A 22276-nucleotide genomic window follows, 5' to 3' on the forward strand; every position below is an offset into this window, starting at 1 on the left:
TGGTTTTTATTGGATGGTGTGTGTAAAATGTAAACGGTCCTGCGCAGCCCCTGAGCCGGAGGGATTTAGTTCAGAGTCTGTTGCCGGAGTGCCGCTGTTCGGAAGGTGAGTGCTTCGGTACAAATTCAGTTTGCTCAGTTTCGTTGCAGTAAACGCGTGGTATTTTTCTCCTTCTGCCGAATTAGTTTGACTTTCCCGGTTTGTGACCCTTTCTCTTCAATTAGTTTTAACTGTGTAGCTGAGCACACGCCTCCCTCCCTCCTTACCCCCGACTGTTTCTGTCTGCATGCCCTTTACCTGCTGCTCCCGCAACAGTTGTGGGCAAGAACACGTTCCTCAGCAACTCTGCAACAAATGCCCCATTTTCTCACGTGCTGCAGTTTCTATCCAGTTCTCCCGAACGGATCCCGCTTCTTTACCGAGGGCTGAGAAGTGTCCGCCTGTTTGTTCCGTTTATGTGTGTGTGTTTTTTGCCGAAATGTGGAGCCGAGTGATCGCGCTGTTGGTCAGTGGAGTCACAGGAACCGCCTCCAGTTTTCTCCCCGGGACTGCGAGGCGATAACCGCTCTCTGGGACAGTGAAACGAAACTGTGGTGTTGGCTTCTCTCGGGGATGCTGTGGGCGGGCAGCACCGGCCGCTTTTCTGGATAGGATCGGATTTTCAGTTGGCCCCTGAATAAGCGTCAGAGAACACTGGGAGAGGGTGAGACCCGAGCAATGTGAGATTGCAGCAGGAACTCAAGAGGGAGATTGTGAGTGAGCTGCAGGAAGATCCCGGGGACAGTGTGTCCCGGGGGGACGCGGGGAGAAGAGTGCTCCTGCTCCTCGGATGCTGCCTGACCGGCTGTGCTTTTCCAGCACCACACTCTGGACGCTGATCTCCAGTCCTCACTTTCTCCAAGAAGAGTTATATTAGAGCTACACCACAGACTGTCAGCGCCCGGAGTGCTGTGAACGAGCTGTTTGCGTCACCTCTGCGGGAACGGGATTTTATCCCTTGGTTCTGAACTAACTCGAGTTCACAACAGGGGTCACGGTCCTTTTGGCGGAAATTCGCGGCTACTTCACCAAAACAAACACCATATTCCTTCCGTCACACTGCACCGTTATGAGCTTGTTCAGGAGCAGCTGTGACTCCACGTCTCTTTGTTTCGTTTTATTTTATTTAAATCGAGAAGTGCTTTTCCACAGATTTTTTTCCCCTTCACTAAATCTCCCGTATTTTTTTTTCCCAATCTGTCCAGTCAATTGGATATTCGGCGGTGTGTTTTGGGGGGAGGGTGTAGAGATGGTGCGTGTGTTGTGGGGGGGGGGGGGGGAGATGTCTCGAGTCATGAAGAAGCTACAGTGGGACCTGACCCTGACTGTGGGCTAGGTTCCTGTGGTGTGGCCTCGAAAACGGTGTCTGTTCCTCCCCCCCCCCCCCCATCCACCTCAGCAGCGGTACAGATTTTATAAACACCTCCCGGGCTAACAGAAACAATTAAAAAAAACAGAAACTGCCGGCAAAAAAAAACTCAACAGCTCCGGCAGCATCTGTGCAGAGAAGTCAGAGTAAACGTTTCCTCAGAATTGGGCTGACAGTGTGAGATACAAAATGTAGGCAGAAAGGGAGAGAGAAACCAGGCGAGGTGGGATGAAGACATGATGATGTGGGGGGGGGGGGGGGGGGGGAGGTGGGAGTTGTGGGGAAACCACTTTCTTTGTCAGTACGGAAGTTTGGAAAGCCCCAGGGGTTTTGTTGCATTGCAGACTGAGTGAAGGAGGAGGCAAGTGAGTGGAGGGAGGATTTTTCCCCCCTCTGTCTCTGCTGCGGCCGCGAGCACCGACTGATGGGCAAGGACATTTCCCCCTCCCCCCGGGAAGCTGCCAGCGACAGGGTCGGACGTGGACTCAGAGCAGGAGCCCGGGACTTCAGCTGACCACCTCCAGCCGCACTCCCACCCCCCCCCCCCCCCTCCCCCCCTCCGCCCGAGCCAAGGAGACGGCTGCATCCTTACTGTTTCCCCCCCTCTCCGCAGTGGGAATGCCAGGAGTCTCCCAGTCTCCTGGAACCAGGCTCTGCCGATCACCAGGACTCGGCCTCTGCCCAAGCTCCCGGCGGGCGGCGATGTGCTGCAAATCTCTCGGTCACCTGTGCTTGCAGCTTGAGCAGACGGCAGCGTGCCTCTTCAGGGGCTGGCAAGGTCAGCAGTGGCTCTGAGAGCTGCCCTGGTGTGAATCAGGGACTCGGACTCGCCCTGTGCAGGTTCCCACTCCCCCCTCTACCCCATCTACTCAGTTACCCCCCTGGGTGTTTCCTGCAGTGATATTGCAGCCTTCTGATTGATAATCCCTCGGCTTGTTTGTGTTTTTTTTTAAACTGAGATGCCTAAACTCTGCTGTCCTCAGTGCCAGTGCAAACTGGTTTTGTTCCCACTGTCCCAACGCCCCCGGTTTTTGTTTTGCTCCGACAAGTCAAATTTTAGTTTCTTTTGTTTTTGCATTTTCGTTCAAGCCGATTTTAAGATCCCCGCGACATCATCGAAGGTTGGAAAGAGTGAGCAGAGAGAGAGAGAGAGAGAGGGGTAATCAAGGAAATAGGGATCCGGCCGGGTCTGGGGATCGGCGGAAAGTGAAACTGAGAAAGGTAAGGAGACGGAGTTGTTGGAAGAGGAGGAATTTGATTCCTTCCGTCCCAAAATGACATCGGGGTCAGGTTCAGTTTGGGACCAAGCGGAGGGGAACATTCTGAAAAGCGATGACTGTGATCGAATGGAAGCCAAGCTGTGAAAAACATGGGCCAGAAGGAAAGTATCCTTTCTTGAAACGCAAGAGGTTCGAGTCTACTCGGAGACGGGGCAGTATTTAAGTCTAAATGGACCGAGCCAGAGAAAGAGCGTGGAGTTATTGAGGGGAAGCAAAGCTTTTGGAACAAACGGAATTCAATTGCGAGAGAAATTACACTTCCGTTTTCTTGGAGTTTGCTCAGAATTTTTGCGATCAGTTCTGAGCTGGTTGGAGAAATCACGGGTATTTTGAAATAGACCACCAGAAGGCGCTCGATAGACTCTTTGCACTTATCACGATCAAACACTTCGGGTTAGAAAGAATTGGGTCATACAAAGTGGAGAGTTACCTACTGTATATTGTGCTAGTGCACTTACACTTTGGGGTTCAGCTGCAAGTATTGCCATTGGCAATATCCACGTTCGGTGAAATATTATATGTCTTTTAAAATAGGTAATCCTGTGCAGTTTAAACAAAGTTAATTTTTAACAAAACATATTGTGCTTGAATTTCTTGGAATCGTTTAAAATTTGTTGAAAGGTCTCTATCTCATGCTTTGCTCTGGTGGAAAAGGGTTGTTTGTATAGCGTCAATGCAAATTCCACTCAGGTGTGTGGTGGGTTACAGCAGCGAGTGGGATTTGTCGGGGTTAGCATCAGTAAGTGGGGGGGTGGGGGGGGGGGTCAGCAATAGAGCAAGCTGGGTGAGGAAGAAGGTGGAATATGAGTGGAAGAGAGAGATAAAGCTGACTATTGAAGATGGATCATGGCCTATTCACTCTGTTTCATGTGCCCAGCAAGTTGGCAGCACCAGGAAGCCCCTGATAACCATCACTCCTGAATATTTGGAGGTAGGACTTGGGCAGAAGGGTATGCAGAAGCTGTTGGTTTGCTGGATATTCAATTGAAAGATGTTGCTGCTTCTGTAGAACTATTTTTGACTAGCAAGGGGATAAAGGATATGGGGATAAGGCAAGGAGAATGGGTTTGAGAAACATATGAGCCATGATCGAATGACAAAGCAGACCTGATGTGCTAATTCTGTTCCTATATCTCATAGTCTTAAGTTATTCATGCTAAAAGTCATGGTGCTGTTTTGATATATGACTATAAAAGCATGCACTCTTAATATTCCATTTTAATTTGAGAGGAAATATTTAAAAATATCCATTTGGCATTCACTTATTCATTGCTGGCTCAATTTCTGCAACTTCTGTTGCTTACATCTTTGAGACTCTGGGATGTGTCATTTGTTGATGTGGCAGTGACTCAGTTTTTTTTTCTTTTGGCTCCGGTTCCATTCCCAGGATAAATAAGTGCAGCTGCTCATAATTACTTTTAAAAAGTCACTTATTATTTAGACAGAATACAACTTCAATAACTTTCAACTGCTGAAAGCTAACAAATTTAGATGTATGGAACTCCTTTCAAAGATGATTTATAATTTCTTTCTAAAAATCATTAGTATTTACTAGTCTAGCAGGACTAAATATTCTTGAATTCTGGAGTAGGAAACAATGCAATTAGTCGAGCAGAAACATCAATGTCACAATGCTGCGTTTGCTTCCTACAATTTTGTAGGTTCTTTAGAACTGCCCTTCCCTCAGCCGACAGCATAAGCAGGTTCCTGGAGATGAGACTAGATTGGCAACTAAACCTTTGTGTTACACCCTGAACTACTTGATAGCAAAATTCTTTATAGTAAACTCCCTCTGGAATAAATTGCCACTGCCAGGTGACAGGAAGGCTGTGAGATCCTGGAATAAACATTTAATCTTTTTGCCAAGAAAAAATTACTAACCAAAACTGAAATTGCTGGAGAAACTCAGCAGGTCTGACAGCATCTGTGAAGAGAAAATAGAATTAACAAGTGACCTTTCTTTTGATGCTGCCAGTTCTACAGAGTTTCTCCAGCAATTTCTGTTTTTGTTTGTTTCTGATCTCCAGCATCAGCAGTTAGACAATAGACAATACAATAGACAATAGACAATAGATGCAGGAGTAGGCCATTCTGCCCTTCGAGCCTGCACCGCCATTCAATATGATCATGGCTGATCATTCCTAATCAGTATCCTGTTCCAGCCTTATCTCCATACCCCTTGACTCCACTATCTTTAAGAGCTCTATCCAATTCTTTCTTAAATGAATCCAGAGACTGGGCCTCCACTGCCCTCTGGGGCAGAGCATTCCACACAGCCACCACTCTCTGGGTGAAGTAGTTTCTCCTCATCTCTGTCCTAAATGGTCTACCCCGTATTTTTAAGTTGTGTCCTCTGGTTTGGCACTCCCCCATCAACGGAAATATGTTCCCTCCTGCCAGAGTGTCCAGTCCTTTCATAAGCCTATACGTTTCAATCAGTTCATTGTTTTAGACCATTTCCAAACTTGTCCAATAAAAGCACAGTGATAACTTATTTCTGATCAGTTGGCCGTAGAAATCACATAATAAACAGGCATTTGTATTGCCTACATTCTGAAGTATGATTATCAGGAACTGGTAAATAGCATGTGTCATGGATCAGTGCTCTGTAGGCAGTGTTGGGTTACTGAAAGAGCATTTCACCTCCACTGTAATGGATGAGTCAACACCCACTGGTATAATCATTATTCATGCAATTATCATTGCTGTACAACTTATTCCTGAATTTCCAATTTTGTTTGCACTGTAATATTGAGTTATTTAATTTTAGATAGATTAATGTTGCATCAAGAATAGAAAATAATTATAAAATTAATATCTATTTTGGAAGAATTATATAATCTACAGAAATAATTGCAATTATTCTTTACAATATAGTTTGAAAAGATGAATTCTATAGTCATTTTTAAAATTCATTCATGGGATGTAGGCATTACTAGCTAGACTTGCATTTATTGCTCATTCCTAATTGCCCAGAGAGCAGTTAGGAATCAACCACAGTGTTGTGGGTCTGGCGTCACATGTAGATTAGATTAGATTAGATTACTTACAGTGTGGAAACAGGCCCTTCGGCCCAACAAGTCCACACCGCCCCGCCGAAGCGTAACCCACCCATACCCCTACATCTACATCTACATCTACCCCTTACCTAACACGGAGCACCCGGAGGAAACCCACGCAGACACGGGGAGAACGTGCAAACTCCACACAGTCAGTCGCCTGAGGTGGGAATTGAACCCGGGTCTCCGGCGCTGTGAGGCAGCAGTGCTAACCACTGTGCCACCGTGCTGCCCACAACACTGTGGTTCCCTACAGCGTGGAAACAGGCCCTTTTTGACCCAAAAAGTCCACACCGACCATCCAAAGAATAACCCACCCAGACCCATTATTTACCCCTGACTAATGCACCTAACACTATGGGCAACTTCGCATGGCCAATTCATCTGACCTGCACACCTTTGGATTGTGGGAGGAAACCAGAGCACCTGGAGGAAACCCACGCAGAATGTGCAAACTCCACACAGACAGTCGCCCGAAGCGGGAATCGAACCTGGGTCCCTTGTGCTGTGAGGTAGCCAGTGCTAACCACTGAGCCACTGTGCCTTCCCTCGATAGGCCAGGTACAGAGAGCTGATTTCCTTCCCTAAAGGACGTTAATGAACTAGATGGATTTTTCCTGATAGATGGCAATGATTTCATGACCATCGTCAGACTGTTATTCCCAGATTATTGTTGAATTCAGACTCCACCATCTGACATGGTGGGAGTCGTACCAAGGTCCTCAGAACATTTTCTGGATCTTGGATGAATGGACAAGTGATAATACCATCAGAATATCATTTACTTCTCCATAGCTAATCTAAGCAGTCAATACTGTGTGTGCCAGAGGATATGGCCACCATCAGTATAGATTCCAGTGTTGGAATATACGCATACAGTACTTAAAATCATGCCCTTGAACTTGAAAGTAAGATGTTCCAAAGGTCTGCAGAGATGTGCATGTTAGGCGAATAGGCCATAGTGTTCAGGGATGTGAAGGTTAGGTGCGTAAGTTGGGTAAATATAGGATAATAGGTAGGGGAACAGGTCTGGGTGGGTTATTCTTCAGCAGGTCAGTGTGGACCTGTTGGGTCAAAAGTCCTGTTACCACACTGTCGCGATGCTATGTTAAATTTTGTGGGAAATGTTTCAATGAGAAATTGGTCACCACCACATAACTGGTCAGCTGGTGTTTGGCTGCACCATTTGGACAATCTTACTGAAGATATATGCTCCAGAACATGCGACACCGCTAGCCAGAAAACTAGCCTCTCGAACACAGAACACAGAACTGTACAGCACATAAATGGGCTGTTTGGCCCACGACGTTGTGCCAAACATGATGCCAAATAAAATTATTTCCTTCTGCCTGCCCTTGGTCTTTACCACCCTATCTATTTGAGTGGACAATTTCAGGGAGTTATGGACTTGAATCCCAACATCCCTCTGTACAGCAGTGCTGTTCAGGATCCTGCCATGAACAGTAAACTTTTCCATAACATTTGGTCTCGCAAATTGCTGCACCTCACACTTACGTGCATTAAACTCCATCTGCCATTTCTCTGCCCATATCTGCAACTGATCTATATCCCTCTGTAACATGACAACCTTCTCCACTCTCCACAATTCCACCGATCTTTGTACCATCTGCAAGCTTACTAACCCATCCATCTACATTTTCATCCAAGCCATTTGTATATATCACAACATCAGAGCTCCCAGTATGGATCCCTGCAGAACACCACTAATCGCGGACCTCCAGTCTGAAAAATAACCTTCCACCATTACCCTTCGCCTTCTATGAGCAAACCAATTCTGAATCCACACCACCAAGTCAGTGTGGATCTCATACATCTTAATCTTTAGATGAGCCTACTATGAGGGTCCTTGTCAAAAGCCCTTCTAAAATCTATGTAGTCGACATGCACTGCTCTACTCTCATCGATCATCTTTGTCACCTCCTCGAAAAATTCAATCAAATTAGTAAGATATGACCTGCCCTGCTCAAAGCCATGCTGACACTCCCTAATTAGGCCATGCTTTTCCAAATGCTATCTGACAACAATGTGGAAAATTACCCAGGTATATCCTTTAACCAAAAAGTAGGACAAATCAACCCAATTGCTGCCCCATCAGTTCATTGATAAAATGATGACAGGTTTCAATAACAGTGCTATCAAAAAGTATTTGCACAGCAGTCCCTGCTAATTCAACCACAGCTATTCAACTCCTAATTTCACTACAGCCTTGATTCAAACATGAATGAAGAACTGAATTCTGGAGGTCAGGTGAGAGTAACTGTCATAGAGTCAATGTCATACAGCATGGAAACAGACCCTTTAGTCCATGCCAACCATGTTCCCAAACTAAACTAGTGCCACCTGCCTGCATTTATCCCAAATCTGTCCAAAACTTTCCTATTCATGTATTCATCAAAACATCTTTTAAACATTGTAATTGTACCTGCATTCACCACATCCTCTGGCAGTTCATTCCACAAAATAACCACTCTTTGTTTAAAAAAAACTGCCCCTCCTGTTCTTTCTAAATCTTTCTCCTCTCACATTCAAAATATGCACACAAGTTGTGAACTCTCCCCATGTTAGGGGGAAAAAAAACCTTTGCTAGTCACCTTATCTATGCCTGAAATGATTTTATAAAACCTCTGAGGTCACCCCTCAAACCTGTTTCGCTCCAGTGAAAAACGCCCCAGCCTGTTTTTGTAATTCAAACCCCTCACTCCTGGCAATGTGCTGGAAAGTCTTTTTCTGAATCCTCTCCAATTTGATAATATCTTTCCTACAGTAGGGCGACCAGAATTGCACACAGTATTCCAGAAGAGGCCTCACCAAAGTCCTATATAACCTCAACATGATGTCCCAACTCTTATACTCAAAGGTCAGAGCAATGAAGCAGGCATGCTAAATATTATGTTAATATATCCCCTGTCTATTCATGATGGACATTTCAAAGAATTATGTACCTGAACCCTGATGTCTCTTTGTTCTACAACACTACCAGGCCCCTACCACTAATTGTATAAGTCCTGTCCTTGTTTGTTTTACCAAAATGCAATACCTCGCTTTTATCCAGATTAATCTCCATCTGTTATTCCTCAGCCCGTTGACCCAATTGATCAAGATCTCTTCGTAATCTTAGATAACCTTCCTCACTCTCCACTATGCCACCAATTTTGGTATCATCCGCAAACTTACTAACCATCCTCCTCCTATGTTCTCATCTAAATCATTTATGTAAATGACAAACAAAAATGGACCCAGTACCGAGCTCTGTGGAACACTGCTGGTGACAGGCCTCCAGTCTGAAAAACAACTTCCACCACCATCCTCTGACTCGTGCCATAAGACCAATTTGGTATCCAGTTGGCAAGCTCACCCTGAATCCCTTATGATTTAACATTACTAATTAGTCTACCATGTGGAACATTAACAAATACTTTACTAAAGTCCAAGTAAACAACATCTACCTCTCTGCCCATATCAATCATTTTGGTTACTTCCTCAAAAAACTCACTCTAGGTTGAGCGACACTATATTCCTCACACAAAAACCATGCTGACTATCTCTAATCATTCCTTGCCTCTCTGAATGCATGTAAATACTATCTTTCAGAATCACCTCCAGCAACTTGCCCATCACCGATGTCTATAGTTCCCACGTTTCTCCTTATAGCCTTTCTTAAATAAAGACTATTTTATTAGCTAAATATTAGCTACCCTCCAGTCCTCTGGCACCTCTCCCATGGTTATAGATGACACATATATTTCTGCTAGGGGCCCTTCAATTTCCTCTATAACTTCTGATAATGTCCTGGAATACACTTGATCAAGAACTGGAGATTTATCCACCTTCATATTTTGTAAGACTTTACAAGATTTCCTGTTCTGCAATGTGAACTGTTTTCAAAATTCTCCACAGTAAAAGCTGATGGGAAATATTCATTGAATACCTCTCCTATCTCCTCAGGTTCAACACACAGACAGCCTTGTTGATATTTAAGGTCCCTCCTCTCTCTCTGTCTCTCTCTCTCTCTCTCTCTAGTTGCTCTTTTACTCTTAACGTACTTATGGAATCTCTTTGGATTATCCTTCACCTTTTCTGCCAAGTCTATCTCATATATCCCCTCTTTGCCTTTTGTGAATCCCTTTTATTAATTCCCCCGCACTCTCTATACTCTTCAAGTAAACTCTTCAATCCATCTGGCTCACTTTGGGGAAGGAAACTGCCATCCTTACCTGGTCTGAGACCAGAAAAACTGTAGATGCTGAAATCCAAGGTAGACAATCAGGAGGCTGGAAGAACACAGCAAGCCGTGGTGGCATGGTGGCTCAGTTGTTAGCACTGCTGCCTCACAGCACCAGGGACCCAGGTTTGATTCCAGCCTTGGGCGACTGTCTGTGTGGAGTTTGCACATTCTCTCTGTGTCTGTGTGGGTTTGCTCTGGTTTCCTCCCACACTCCAAAGATGTGCAGGCCAGGTGAATTGGCCAAGCTAAATTGCCTATAGTGTTAGGTGCATTAGTCAGAGGGAAATAGGTTTGGGTGGGTTACTCTTCGGAGGATTGGTATGGACTTGTTGGGCCGAAGGGCCTGTTTCCACACTGTAGGGAATCTAATGTAATCTAAGCCAGGCAGTATCTGGAGGTGGAGAAGTCAACAGTTTGGGCATAACCTTTCTTCAGAAATCCCTACCTGGTTTGACCTACATCTGACTCCAGACCCACGGCAATGTGGTTGGCTCTTTACTACCCAATGGGCAATTAGGAATGTGCAATAAATGCTGGCCTGGCAGCTTTGCCCTGATCCCGTGAATGAATATTAAAAAAATGATTCATTTGATCCCAGTTGTCTATATCTGATATATGATTCTTTCATATTTTTGACTAGAGCCTCAATACCTTTATGCATCCATTGTTCCTTAATATTACCAGCCTTTCCTTTCACTCCAACAAGAACATAATGCCTCTGAAATCTCGCTACTCAATTTGAAAGGCTCCCATTTTACCTAAGTACAGTCTACTCCAATCAACTTTTGAAAGTTTTTCACTCCTACCATTAAAATTTTCCTTATTCCGGTTAAGAGTTTTTATTTTTATGGAAGGCTTATCCTTGTCCATAACTATTTTAAAACTAATAGGATTATGATCACTAACCCCAAAGCTTCCCCTTAGTAACACTTCAGTTACTTGCTCTGCCGTCTTTCTCGAGACAGTCAGGTTCTGCTGCTTCTGTAGTGGGAACGTTTACATATCGGTAACTAAAATTTTCTGGAACATATTTAACAAATTCCTCTCCATCCAAACTTTTAACATTATGGCAGTCTTAGTCAATATTTGGAAAATTAAAATCCCCTATGATTACAACCCTATTATTCTTACATGTCTGAGATCTCTCTGTGTATTTGCTCCACAATTTCACTCTGACTATTGGGCGCCTATAGTACATCCCTTCAAAAGATCATCCCTTCTTTATTTCTAATTTCAACCCATACATTTTCACTGGATGATCCCTCAGAAATATCCTCTCTAATTACAGTAATGATGTTTTCCTTAATCAAAAATGCGACTCCCCTTTCTCTCTTGCCTCCCTTTCTATCCTTTGTATAACATCTAAGACCTGAAACATTGAGCTGCCAGTCCTGTCCTTCCCTCAGCCAAGTTTCTGTAATAGCTATGATATCCCAGTCCTGTGATCCAAAACATGTCCTGAGTTCATCAGCCTTGCTTGTAAGACCCCTCAGAATGAAATAAATGTAGTATAATTCTTCAGTTAGCTCGTTCTCTAACTTGCTGCAGTGTGTCCTTACTAACTAACTTGCTCTTTTCTGATTCAGAAACATCCTCATCTGTCTTTCTCTTTTAACTGCTACTTAGGAGCCCCCTACACCACATATCTAATAGTTTACAGGGTCCCAAAATAAAATTAGCAAATCCCCCCGCCAAGATATTTCCAAGTCAGATGAAACCCATCCCTTTCCAATAGGTCTTTCCATGTCAGAAGAGATCCCAAATGATCCAAGAATCTGTATGCCTGCACATTGCACCATCTCTTCAGCCATTGATTTATCTCACCGATACCTTTATCTTTTCTCTCATTAGAGCCTGGCAGTGGGAGTATCCCAGAGATTACTACTTTTTAGGTTTTCTTTTAAATCTTCTGCCGAACCTCTTATATTCACCCTGCAAAGCCTGGCATTTGCCCTAACTACGTTGTTCCTACCAATGTGTATAACCCCAACTTCCGACATCTCATTCTCCTCTTTGACAAGATGCTTCAAACATTTTGAGATGTACTTAATCCTGGCATCAGGAAAGCAACATTCTATTCTAGATTCACATTCACTCCTGAGAGTATCCTATAACAATAATTCTTTTAAACCTTGACAAACCCTGCTTAACATTCTTAGTTCCCAAGATCTGGCTGCCACTTCTAGTTTCCTCTGAAAAACTATCGCCTTTAACAGTAGTTAGAACAGTTCAGCACAGTACAGGCCCTTTGGCCCTTGATGTTGTGCCAACCTTTTATCCTTCTGTAAGATGCCCCCTCATGATAGCCATTTCCGCCCTGAGAAAAAGTCTCTGGTTATTCACTCTATCTATGCATCTCATCATCTTGTACACCTCTTAACAACGTGGACATGGACCACAAGATCCCTCTGTTCCTCCACACTGCCAAAAATCCTACCTTTAACCCTGTATTCTGCATTCAAATTTGATCTTTCAAAGTAAGTCACTTCACACTTTTCCAGGTTGAACTCCATCTGCCACTTATCAGCCCAGTTCTGCATACTGTCAATGTCCCATTGTAACCTACAACAGCCCTCCACACTATCCACAACTCCACCAACCTTTATGTCATCGGCAAACTTACTAATCCACCCTTCCACTTTCTCATCCAAGTCATTATAAAAATCACAAAGAGCAGAGGTCCCAGAACCGATCCCTGCGGAACACCATTGGTCACCGAGCTTCAGGCTGAATGCTTTCCATCTATCACCACCCTTTGTCTTCTATGGGCCAGCAATTCCATACCCAGACAAATTTCCCTGTATCCCATTGCTCCTTACCATGGGGAACCTTATCAAATGCCTTGCCACATAAGTTCTAGGTAATGACCAGATCCACTGCTCCACCTTCATCAATGTGTTTTGTCACATCCTCAAAGAATTCAATAACGTTTGTGAGGCATGACCTGCCCTCACAAAGCCATGCTGACTATCTCTAATCAAACTACGGTTTTCTAAGTAATCATAAATCCTGTCTCTCAGAGTCCTCTCCAATAATTTACCTACCACAATTTACCTACCAATAATACCCCTATTCCCTTTCTTGAATAAGGGAATAACATTTGCCACCCTGCAATCATCTAGCGCTACTCCAGTGGACAGTGAGGATGCAAAGGTCATCACCAAAGGCACAACAATCTCTTCCCTACCTTCCTGTGCTAACTTAGCATATATCCTGTTGGCCCAGGGGACTTACCTATCCTTGCGTTTTTCAACATTTTCAGCATATCCTGATTCTTAACATCAACCTGTTCAAGCATATCAGTCTGTTTCAGTCTGTCCTCAGAAATGTCAAGGTCCCTCTCAGTAGTGAATGCTGAAGCAAAATATTCATTAAGGTAAGTCACTTCCTACTACCTCCAACCCCAGGCGCAAGTTCCCTCCACTATCCGTGATTGGCCCAACCCTCACACTGGCTATCCTGTTGTTCCTCATGTAAGTGTAGAATGCCTTGGAGTTTTCCATAATCTACTTGCTAAAGCTTTTCCATGCTGCCTTTGAGTTCTCCTGAATCCATTCTTCAGTTCCTTCCTGGCTACCTTGTAACCCTCTAGAGCCCTGTCTGATCCTTGCCTCCTTGCTCTTAAGTAAGCTTCCTTCTTCCTTTTGACTATATACTCCACATCCCTTGTTACCCAAGGTTCTTTCAACCTACCATCTAAAATAGAATATCTGGTTGAGAGCAGAGTGGCCACATGAGACTTCTAAACTAGCTTCTTACCTTTCATGACAATCACCCATCTATCTGCTGTGTAACCACTTCTCTCAATCTACCATCACGCTGTGTCTCTTAAATGCCCTCAGTGACATTAAGCCCATAAAGAATAAGCTCTCAATTGCACCTTGTATATAAAAATAAACTATCCTTCCTGACTCACGATTTTAGTCTTAGTCATCGAGAAGTTAAAAAAATCTTTTTTAAAAAATCAGCACTTTCTTGACATCAAGATTGCATTTGACTGAGTGTGGCATGAGGAAGCCCATGCAAACTTGAGTCATTGGGAATTGGCGGGGTTGAGGGTGGTAGCATGGGGGGGGACTCCCTTCTGGTTAGTGTCTTACCTGAAGAAAGGATGGTGGTTGTTGGAGATCAGTCAACTCAGCTCAAGGACAACTCTCAGGAGTAGTGTTCTTCACCTAACCATCTTAAGTTGCTTTATCAATGACCTGCTTTCCATTATACAGTCAGAAATGGGGATGTTTACCAATGATTGTGAAATGTTCAACACCATTTGCAAATCCTCGAGTATTGAAACAGGCTATGTCCAAATGCAACAGAATCTGGACAGTTTTCAGGTTTGGGCTAAAAAGTGGCAAATACCATTTGTGCCACATAAGTTTTACGTAATGGCCATCTCCAACATTAGAGAATCTAACCGTTGCCCCTTGATACTCAATGATGTTATACCATCAATGTATCCCCCACTATTAACATCCTGGGAGTTACCATTGTCCACAAACCGAACTGGACTCACAATATAAATACAATGGCTGTAAGAGCAGGTCAGAGGCTCAGAATCCTTCAAGTCCACAACTGGCATTGCATCCACAAAAACTCACTCCCTCCACCACTGATGCTCGATATCAACAGAGTATACTATCTACAAGGTGCAGAAATTCACAAAGGACTCCTGCCAAACCCATCAATGACCATTGAGAAGGTCAAGGGCACCAGATACTTGGGAACAGCACCTGCAAGTTCCCTCCAAGGCACTCACCATCTTGACCTGAAATATATTGCTCTTTCTTCAATGTTGCTGTGTTAACATCCTGGAACCTCCCTCCCTTACTTCATTGTGGGTGTATGTATACTAACTGGACTGCAGAGGTTCAGGAAGACACCTCACTACCACCTTCTCATGGACAACGAGGGATCTGCTATAAATGTTGGCCCAGCCTATGACACCCACACACCCTGGATGAACAATCTTTTTAAAATGCTTCACCGAATAAAACACAAGAGTTTGCACATCAAGGAGAGAGTACACGTGTGAAGCACCAATCCTCTATTTCCACTAGCACCCTTCCCCAATCCCCACGTTAAAAAAAACTAACTAAATGTGAATTATTAATACCTCCTAAATCCAAGAACGAAAGAATAGCTTAATTATTTTCAGACTAATCTCACTGAGGGATATGGTTAGATACCTTTATTGTTATGTACCTCCCTTTGCCATTTGTATTTAATGAGGACAAATGTCAGAATATTAATAAACAGGAAGCATGTTTGTGTCACTTCAAACAGGGAGCTGGTTGTTGTTAGCCTAGTTTTAGTAATGCAGAGTCCCAGTTGCACAACATGTGCTTAGTTTCTGCTGTTGATACTCTCTCATTTTCAAAATACAAATGGTCTCGTTGCAGTGACCTCTTGTAATCCTTAGCAGAGAACGGATGCTTCATAAAGAGCCTGTCGCTTTTTCCCTTTGTAGTTTACATAGCCAAATTGTTGTCCTGTATAATCTACATGTAGGAGCAACTCACAAAAGCAGAAAGCCTTTTTTTTGAAGAAAAGGGGTGAGTAGAATATTGGTCAGAATTGGGAATGGGGAAATTAGAAGAGTCATTACATGGTGCAATAATCAAGTATTTTGTGAAAGGTGATTGTTTGTCGCTGCTGGGATCAAAGTTGTGTCTATTGTGAGATACCCATTTAAAAATTCATAAAATAAGGTGAAATTGTTTCCAGACCTTGATTGATGCTACACTATACTCGAGATTTTTTACACTGCTGGAAATGCATGGCTTATGTTGGGGCATGCAGACATCAAGAACTATCCCTTCCTTTTCCAGAATATTCTTGCAGATTTAATGAAATTTCAACTATGGAAATAACAGTTACTGAAGAGCTGGATTGGCAGAGGGTATAAAGTGATTGTATTGGAAGCTATTGTTGCTGCATCAGACAAGAAATGATGTATGTGTTTGTGTTGCTGCCAATTAATATTCCAAATAGAGGCCACTTGATGCTGTAACCCACAAAGTCTTATTTTTCTGAATTCTGTCAACGTTAATTGTGTACATGGAAGAACAGTCCAGCTTGTTTGTTTTAGGGCTGTGTTAGAGATGATGGGTTATATAATATTAACTAATAATGTTTGGATTCATAACTTCTTTGTTTCTATTTAGTCGATACTCCAAAACCCATTACTTCTACTTTTCCTTAATATATCTTACTATCAACTATTCTCCCTCCCTTTTTTCAAACTTGACTGAATATTCCATCTCCTATGCTACTTCAATTTTTTCCCCCAGGATTTCAACTGTATAACTCATCTCTTTCCTTCATCTTCCCTTCCTGCTCCAGTCTTCAGGTTTGGCATTACCTAGTTTTGTTGTAAAATGTCAAAAGATTGAGATTAGAATCGAAACCTAAATTTTCCACTTCAGTTTTTTCTTCACAAAGATAGATATTACAAACTTTTATCAACAATCAAAATTATCATCTACATGCTCTGCTTTGACAAATTAATCCCTATGACCTGAACATTATTAAACACTCAATTAAGATACAATTAACAGTCCAGTTGAAGCACTACTTTGGGCATACTTTTTGTCACTGCTTTGAGTTTTGAGGACATCCTGTATATCGGTCTTTGTTCGTCAACCAGATTTCTCTTAATGGAAGACAATATCGATAAGCATTATATAAGGCCATCAGAGTAACCTGTGGATCCAGCATGATGGCATCCAGAACATTGATGTTGGACTACACCAACTATGCGACAAGATTGTCGTAGAAGTTAGGGGATTACCTGCCCCTTCAGGTTGGTTCAGTGCTACCTTTGCAACTGAAATTGATTGATACTGTGACAAGGAATTTTTGTTTTGAAATATTTAAGGATAAAATTATTCTGTATCTAGATAAATAAAATATAATCATAGGTAGGGGCCACAAAGATACAGACTGTAACATCTCCTGAAGACGTAACAGATGTGGAAATTCGGGTAAATGGAGTTGATGTAATATATATGGATCTCAGGAAAGCTTTGACAAGGTATATTAGGGAGACGACTGGAGAAGCTTGAGGGATGGTGATAAGGATAGGAATTGCCTTAATAATTAGTGTGGTGATACTATGGCTTTAAGAGGTATATTTTGTCCTTTTTTTACTGAAGAGAGGTTGAGCAGTCTGCTTCAAGTCAGTAAGGTAATAAACAGCTTGTGAGGTCTTGGAGCTTTGAAAGTTGGAACAATAGAAGCAGCCTGAATGGGTGGGGTCAAGATCCCACAGAAGCAGAATTTTACTTTTAGCTTTTAGTAGCTATTGAGATTGTGAAAGCTTCCCTCTCCCTCTCCCTCTCCCTCTCCCTCTCCCCCTCTCCCTCTCCCTCTCCCTCTCCCTCTCCCTCTCTCTCTCTCTCTCTCTCTCTCTCTCTCTCTCCTACAGCTAAAAACTGGGGTTCTCTTCCTGCTGCTGAAATCGAAGTGAGACAATCTATTTTACTGAATTTGCCTTTGTCAAGGGTGTGTTTATGGAGTGTTATTATATTGGGACAGTTCTTGTTTAGTATTATCTGGGTCTAAGATAAGCTACAATATAGATTCGGTGGATGCTGTCTTAAACACGTTTGATGCTATAATGATCCTATGATACTAAAATGCAAGGATGGACTTGAGTTTTGTTTAAAACCAGAACAATGCATATTATGGGACATAGTTAACTGAAACCAACTACCCAGATGGAAAAAAGCAGCAATGTTTGGAAATTAATATGCTAGTCATAATGGAAGAAGAAACAATGTGTTGGGCCTGTATTCAACAGTTTTACTGGCTTTCCTTTCTGGTATTTGTGCTCGTGGAGGAGTTTAAAGTGTAGCTACATCGATAGAAGATTATAAGTAAGAGACTTCAACAGAGAGCAAGATAAAATTATAAAATTCTCTTCCAGGCTTAATAGTTGAAGGAATGTAGGACTAAGTCAAGTTAGTGTTGATTATTTCCTTCTGAGGTTGTTAAGTGCCAAACTGTCTAATTGAGCGAAGTGACTTGGGATCTGTGCTGTAGCTCTTACATATTTATAGGGATTGTTATTACCCTTTTTAGAGATGTTATGATATGTCTCTGGAGTAGGTGGACCTTAAAGCTAGGCCTTCTGGGACAGAGGTAGGAACAATACCACTGCAGCAGAGGAGCCCTGTACTTATGTGTATCAGAAATACAGGACATTTGTGGTTCCTAATTGCCAATCAGATAAAATCAGCAGAGGTGGAGGCTTGATTTTGCTGGTAGAGTGTATCTTGAGAATTTGCCTGCTCTAGGTCTGCCTCAGTGACTACAGCAGTATTTCCAGTCTCGGGATCCTCCACATTTATTAGGGGGCCTCTTAGCTCATGCCAGCGTGCCTTACCAGTCCTAGAATGAAAGTTTGCACCATTCTGGGGATGAGAGCCAAGGTGGATGGCTGGTGAGTGAAGGAAGGGAAAAGGCTGGGGGTGGAATCTATGGCAGTGTTGGCAGATAGAGATGGTGACACACTTCTTTCTAATGAATTGCTTCTGTTGCTGATGAGGTCTGTGCATGACAACTTATAAAAAGGTTTGCATCGTCTCTTCCAAAATACACTTATTGTCCCACTCAGTCCAGTTTGGAATGCTGTGGCCAAACAGATAACCCCCAACTAGACCTGGGCAGTGATGAAAGGTGGAAACCATTGCTTTCTCTCAAAATGTAATTTGGCTACGTCATGATTATAGATTCACCCACCAGGAAATGGGGAAATTTGTGAATGTTGTGAACTTCATCCCTCCTTAACTATTATTCCTAACCTTCTCCAGATTGATCAAAATCTCTGCAGAAGGTGGTTAAAAAATCCAACCCTGAACTTGCTTATGAACTTCCCACAGAGACACAAGCATTCCTTATCGTTACATATAATCAACCTGCTCAAACCTGTTTTAACTTCTTCTGGAGCAGATGGGGAACTTGACAGTCTTCTGGTTCAGAGGTAGGGACCCTACCACTGAGTCATGAGGGCCCTGAAGGCATCTCTTATAAATCTAGAGATTAATGCAAATTCATATCTTTTGAATTTATTATATCTGTTGCCAGAGTGAGGGTGAATGTCACATATCGTGGGCTGTAAGTGAAAGTTTTGATAATGGGATGTGTTAAATTATCAATGCAAAATACATCATTTATCTGGGACTATAATGGAAAGGATCATTTGGAGACTAACAAGAAGATAAACAAACTGGATACATAACCATGTTCACTATTAAACAGTTACAGAGTTTTAATGATACCAGTTATTTGATGCCTTATAGTGTATGCAATTCACTCCATAGTGTCCTGACGACGAACTCATTTACTTCATATTACCAGAGTGTTTGAAGTTATAAGATTAGTTCCTCTCAGCAGTCATTTAGTAAACAAACAGTTTAATCCAGAATCTTGTTATAAAAAGATTCATGGCACTCAGTTAAGTATGACCTCTATATTATAAATGTAGTTAACTTCAATCAAATGGAGAAGCATCAAAATTCTTAGGGTTCAAAGGAAAGAGAATGTTAGTTTAGCTGCTACTGTGTTAATGTCTGCTTCCAGTTCCCACTTGAAATGAATTGCACCCAAGTCCCTGGAAATTTCAGTTTTTATAACAAGGGTTGTAAGTTAAAATCTTAACTCTGAGAACCCACATATGCATCAAATATTACACTCCCTTGTTACTCAGCGATTCTATCAAAAACATTTCTATAAACTAATCAAACACAGTCTATATGTGCCACAGTCTCTAATTAGACTTTTTTTAAAGTGTTCGCTCATATCATCTTGTATTATGAATTTTATCTATTGGGTAAGACGAAATGAATACTTCCTTCATTGAACATATATAGAAACAGGCTATTCAGGCTATCAAGTCTGCTGCTATTTAATATGATCATGGCTAATCAACCGTTTTACCCACACTATTCCCAATATCTTGGCATCATAAATCTATCAATCTCTACCTTGTAAACATTCTCAAATGCTGAGACTCCACCTCCCTCTGAGGTAGAAAGTTTAAAAGGTTCACAACCCTCTTTGTCAAAGCATTTCTCTTTATCTCGGTGCTAAATGGGATCTTCCATATTTTCAAATTATGCCCCATGATTCTAGACTCCCTTCAAATGGAAACATTTTAACTGCATCCATCATGTCTATTCCTTTAAGTACTACAAGTTTCATTTAAATAATCTCTCATAGTATTTTCAAGAATACTTGCCTTATTTTCTTTTCAAACCTTCTTTCCAGATCCTCAAATGTTGCCAATGTTGTTGGTCCTCACTTGGGCGAAAATCAGGTTTGCCCATCCTTTTCCACAGGATGTTTTCTGTCTTTCACCCTGACATCAGATAGACAACAACATTCTGGCTGGCACTCTAAATCACACCAAGGGTCAAAACTACCTATTTCTCTCTATCTGAGAGTTCTTCAGTCATGAGTCTTCCTATCATGTAAAAGGCTGTTATTAATAGGAACTAGACTTGGAACAATGTTCTCAGGAGTAATAGGCTAACATAGTCCTTCTTCCCCCTGTACAGTCATTCTATAGTTTGCATAATGAACACTTCTGTGCTTGTTAATTTTGAATGAAATGAATATATCTTGAGTGAAATGTTAAATTGGTATTGAATTACATGTAGATGTTTCAAGAATGATGTGATTGGAGTGATGCTTGTGTGTTAGTTGAATTGTTATGAGCTAATATAAGTCTAGCTAAATATTTAGAGTTATAACTTTCCTTTGGCAAGGTCATCAATATAATTGTACATACCCTTGATATAGCTTCGAGCACATGGGATTCAATTTGATATGAATTGCAATTTTCATCCATCTACATTCAGTTTAAAGGAGAGGAATGGCACTTAGTTTTAAGGCTCAAGTGATCTTTCAGCTTTTCCTAAAGTGTAAGGTAAAGAAGTTGACAGAAACAAAGAAAAGAAACACAAAGCGAGACATTAATTGGAGTCTGCAATCAAATGATGGAGTAGGACAGTGTTTCACCTGCTACTTGATGGTGGCTAAGGTAGAAGTTATGCTAAATGGTTATAAGGAATGTGTTATTCATCACTCTAGGACACCATCTCCATGGAGCAAATACATTTACCTGGAAAGTGATGAAAGCAGATTACAGGTCATATTGACCTATATTCTTACAATAAAGCTTTTTTTTAAAATATGATAGTAATTTATCCATATCCCTAAAACAAGCTTAAGGACAAGGAACTGCTGAAGTGCCTGATTATCAATTGAATAAACAAATATTAATGCATCCATATCCGTGAGATAGGTACTAAAAGACATTCTAACTTTCTAATGCAATGTTGTTACATCAACATATAATAAAAGCATAAGAACTAGGAGCAGGAGTAGGCTATTCAGCTCCTCAAGCTTGCCTCACCATTCTAAAACAACATGGCTGACCTGCTGTAGGCCTCAACTCCTCTTTTGTGCCAGTTCATCATTGCTTTCAACTCTCCAGTATTTCAAACAATCCACCTCCTCCCTAAATACTTCTCATAATCTAGCTGCCACAACACCGGGGCATAAAATTCCACACATTCACTGCCACATGAGAGAATAAATTCCTTCACATTTTAGTTTTAAATGTGTGTCTCCTTATTCTGTAACTATGACCTCTAATTCGAGATTTCTCCACCAGTGGAAACATCATCTTGACATCTATCCTGTCGACACATTCTACCGATGTTTCAATAATACATGGATACACTTGTCTATGATGTCACTGTGTTCAGTGACATTGATGTAATGCAATGTACCTACCCAGTGCCACCGAATTCTTGTTCATTTGACTCAGTGGTTTCACAGCTTCCATTGTGAATTTTATTGTTTTGTAGCTCACAAATTTAATGAAGTAGAAAGCAAAATGACCAAAGGAGTGTATTACTCCATCACAAGTCAGTTCTGGTAAACTCATTGACACACCTCTTGTGTTATATTAAAGTTAAGAAATATTGAAATTTTCTAAGGGAATGCAAAATACCTCTTTTTTTTAATTTCCCCCTGAGTGAATGTACTATCCTTGAATTTTCTGTGACTGTCCCAGTTCCCGAGGGATTGAGGAACCTCTTGTAATGATTTTTTTCTGACTATATATTCTTGTCCCAGGCTCCTCTGTCACCAGGTGTATTCAGTTTTAGTTGTCTTTTGGAAGGGACATTAAACTAAGACACCCACTATTCTGCTGGATAAGTGTAAAAGATCCCAGAAACAATGAAGATGAGCAGAGCTGCGTTCAGGCCAA

The 22276-nt window shown here is 42.0% G+C and overlaps 1 protein-coding gene across 10 annotated transcripts in view; it reads left to right on the forward strand.

The window, feature by feature from the left end:
• osbp2b (oxysterol binding protein 2b) overlaps positions 1-22276 on the forward strand; it is a 331588-nt gene that overhangs the window by 108911 nt on the left and 200401 nt on the right. Inside the window, exon 1 of one of the 10 annotated variants that reach the window (XM_072587183.1) lies at positions 70-105. The exons of 5 other annotated variants lie outside the window; for them this stretch is intronic. Coding sequence is in view for 1 of the 5 variants with exons in the window: in XM_072587175.1 (XP_072443276.1) it covers positions 2027-2186 (160 nt within the window). In the remaining 4 variants the exon portion in view is untranslated. Of the gene's footprint in view, positions 1-69; positions 106-2009; positions 2187-2222; positions 2630-16658; positions 16796-22276 lie in introns of those variants that run through there. 4 more of the 10 variants (XM_072587175.1, XM_072587179.1, XM_072587178.1 and 1 more) reach the window with 4 other exon arrangements.

The sequence above is a fragment of the Chiloscyllium punctatum genome, chromosome 17 (assembly GCF_047496795.1).
Source record: "Chiloscyllium punctatum isolate Juve2018m chromosome 17, sChiPun1.3, whole genome shotgun sequence".
NCBI classification, from domain to species: Eukaryota; Metazoa; Chordata; class Chondrichthyes; order Orectolobiformes; family Hemiscylliidae; genus Chiloscyllium; species Chiloscyllium punctatum.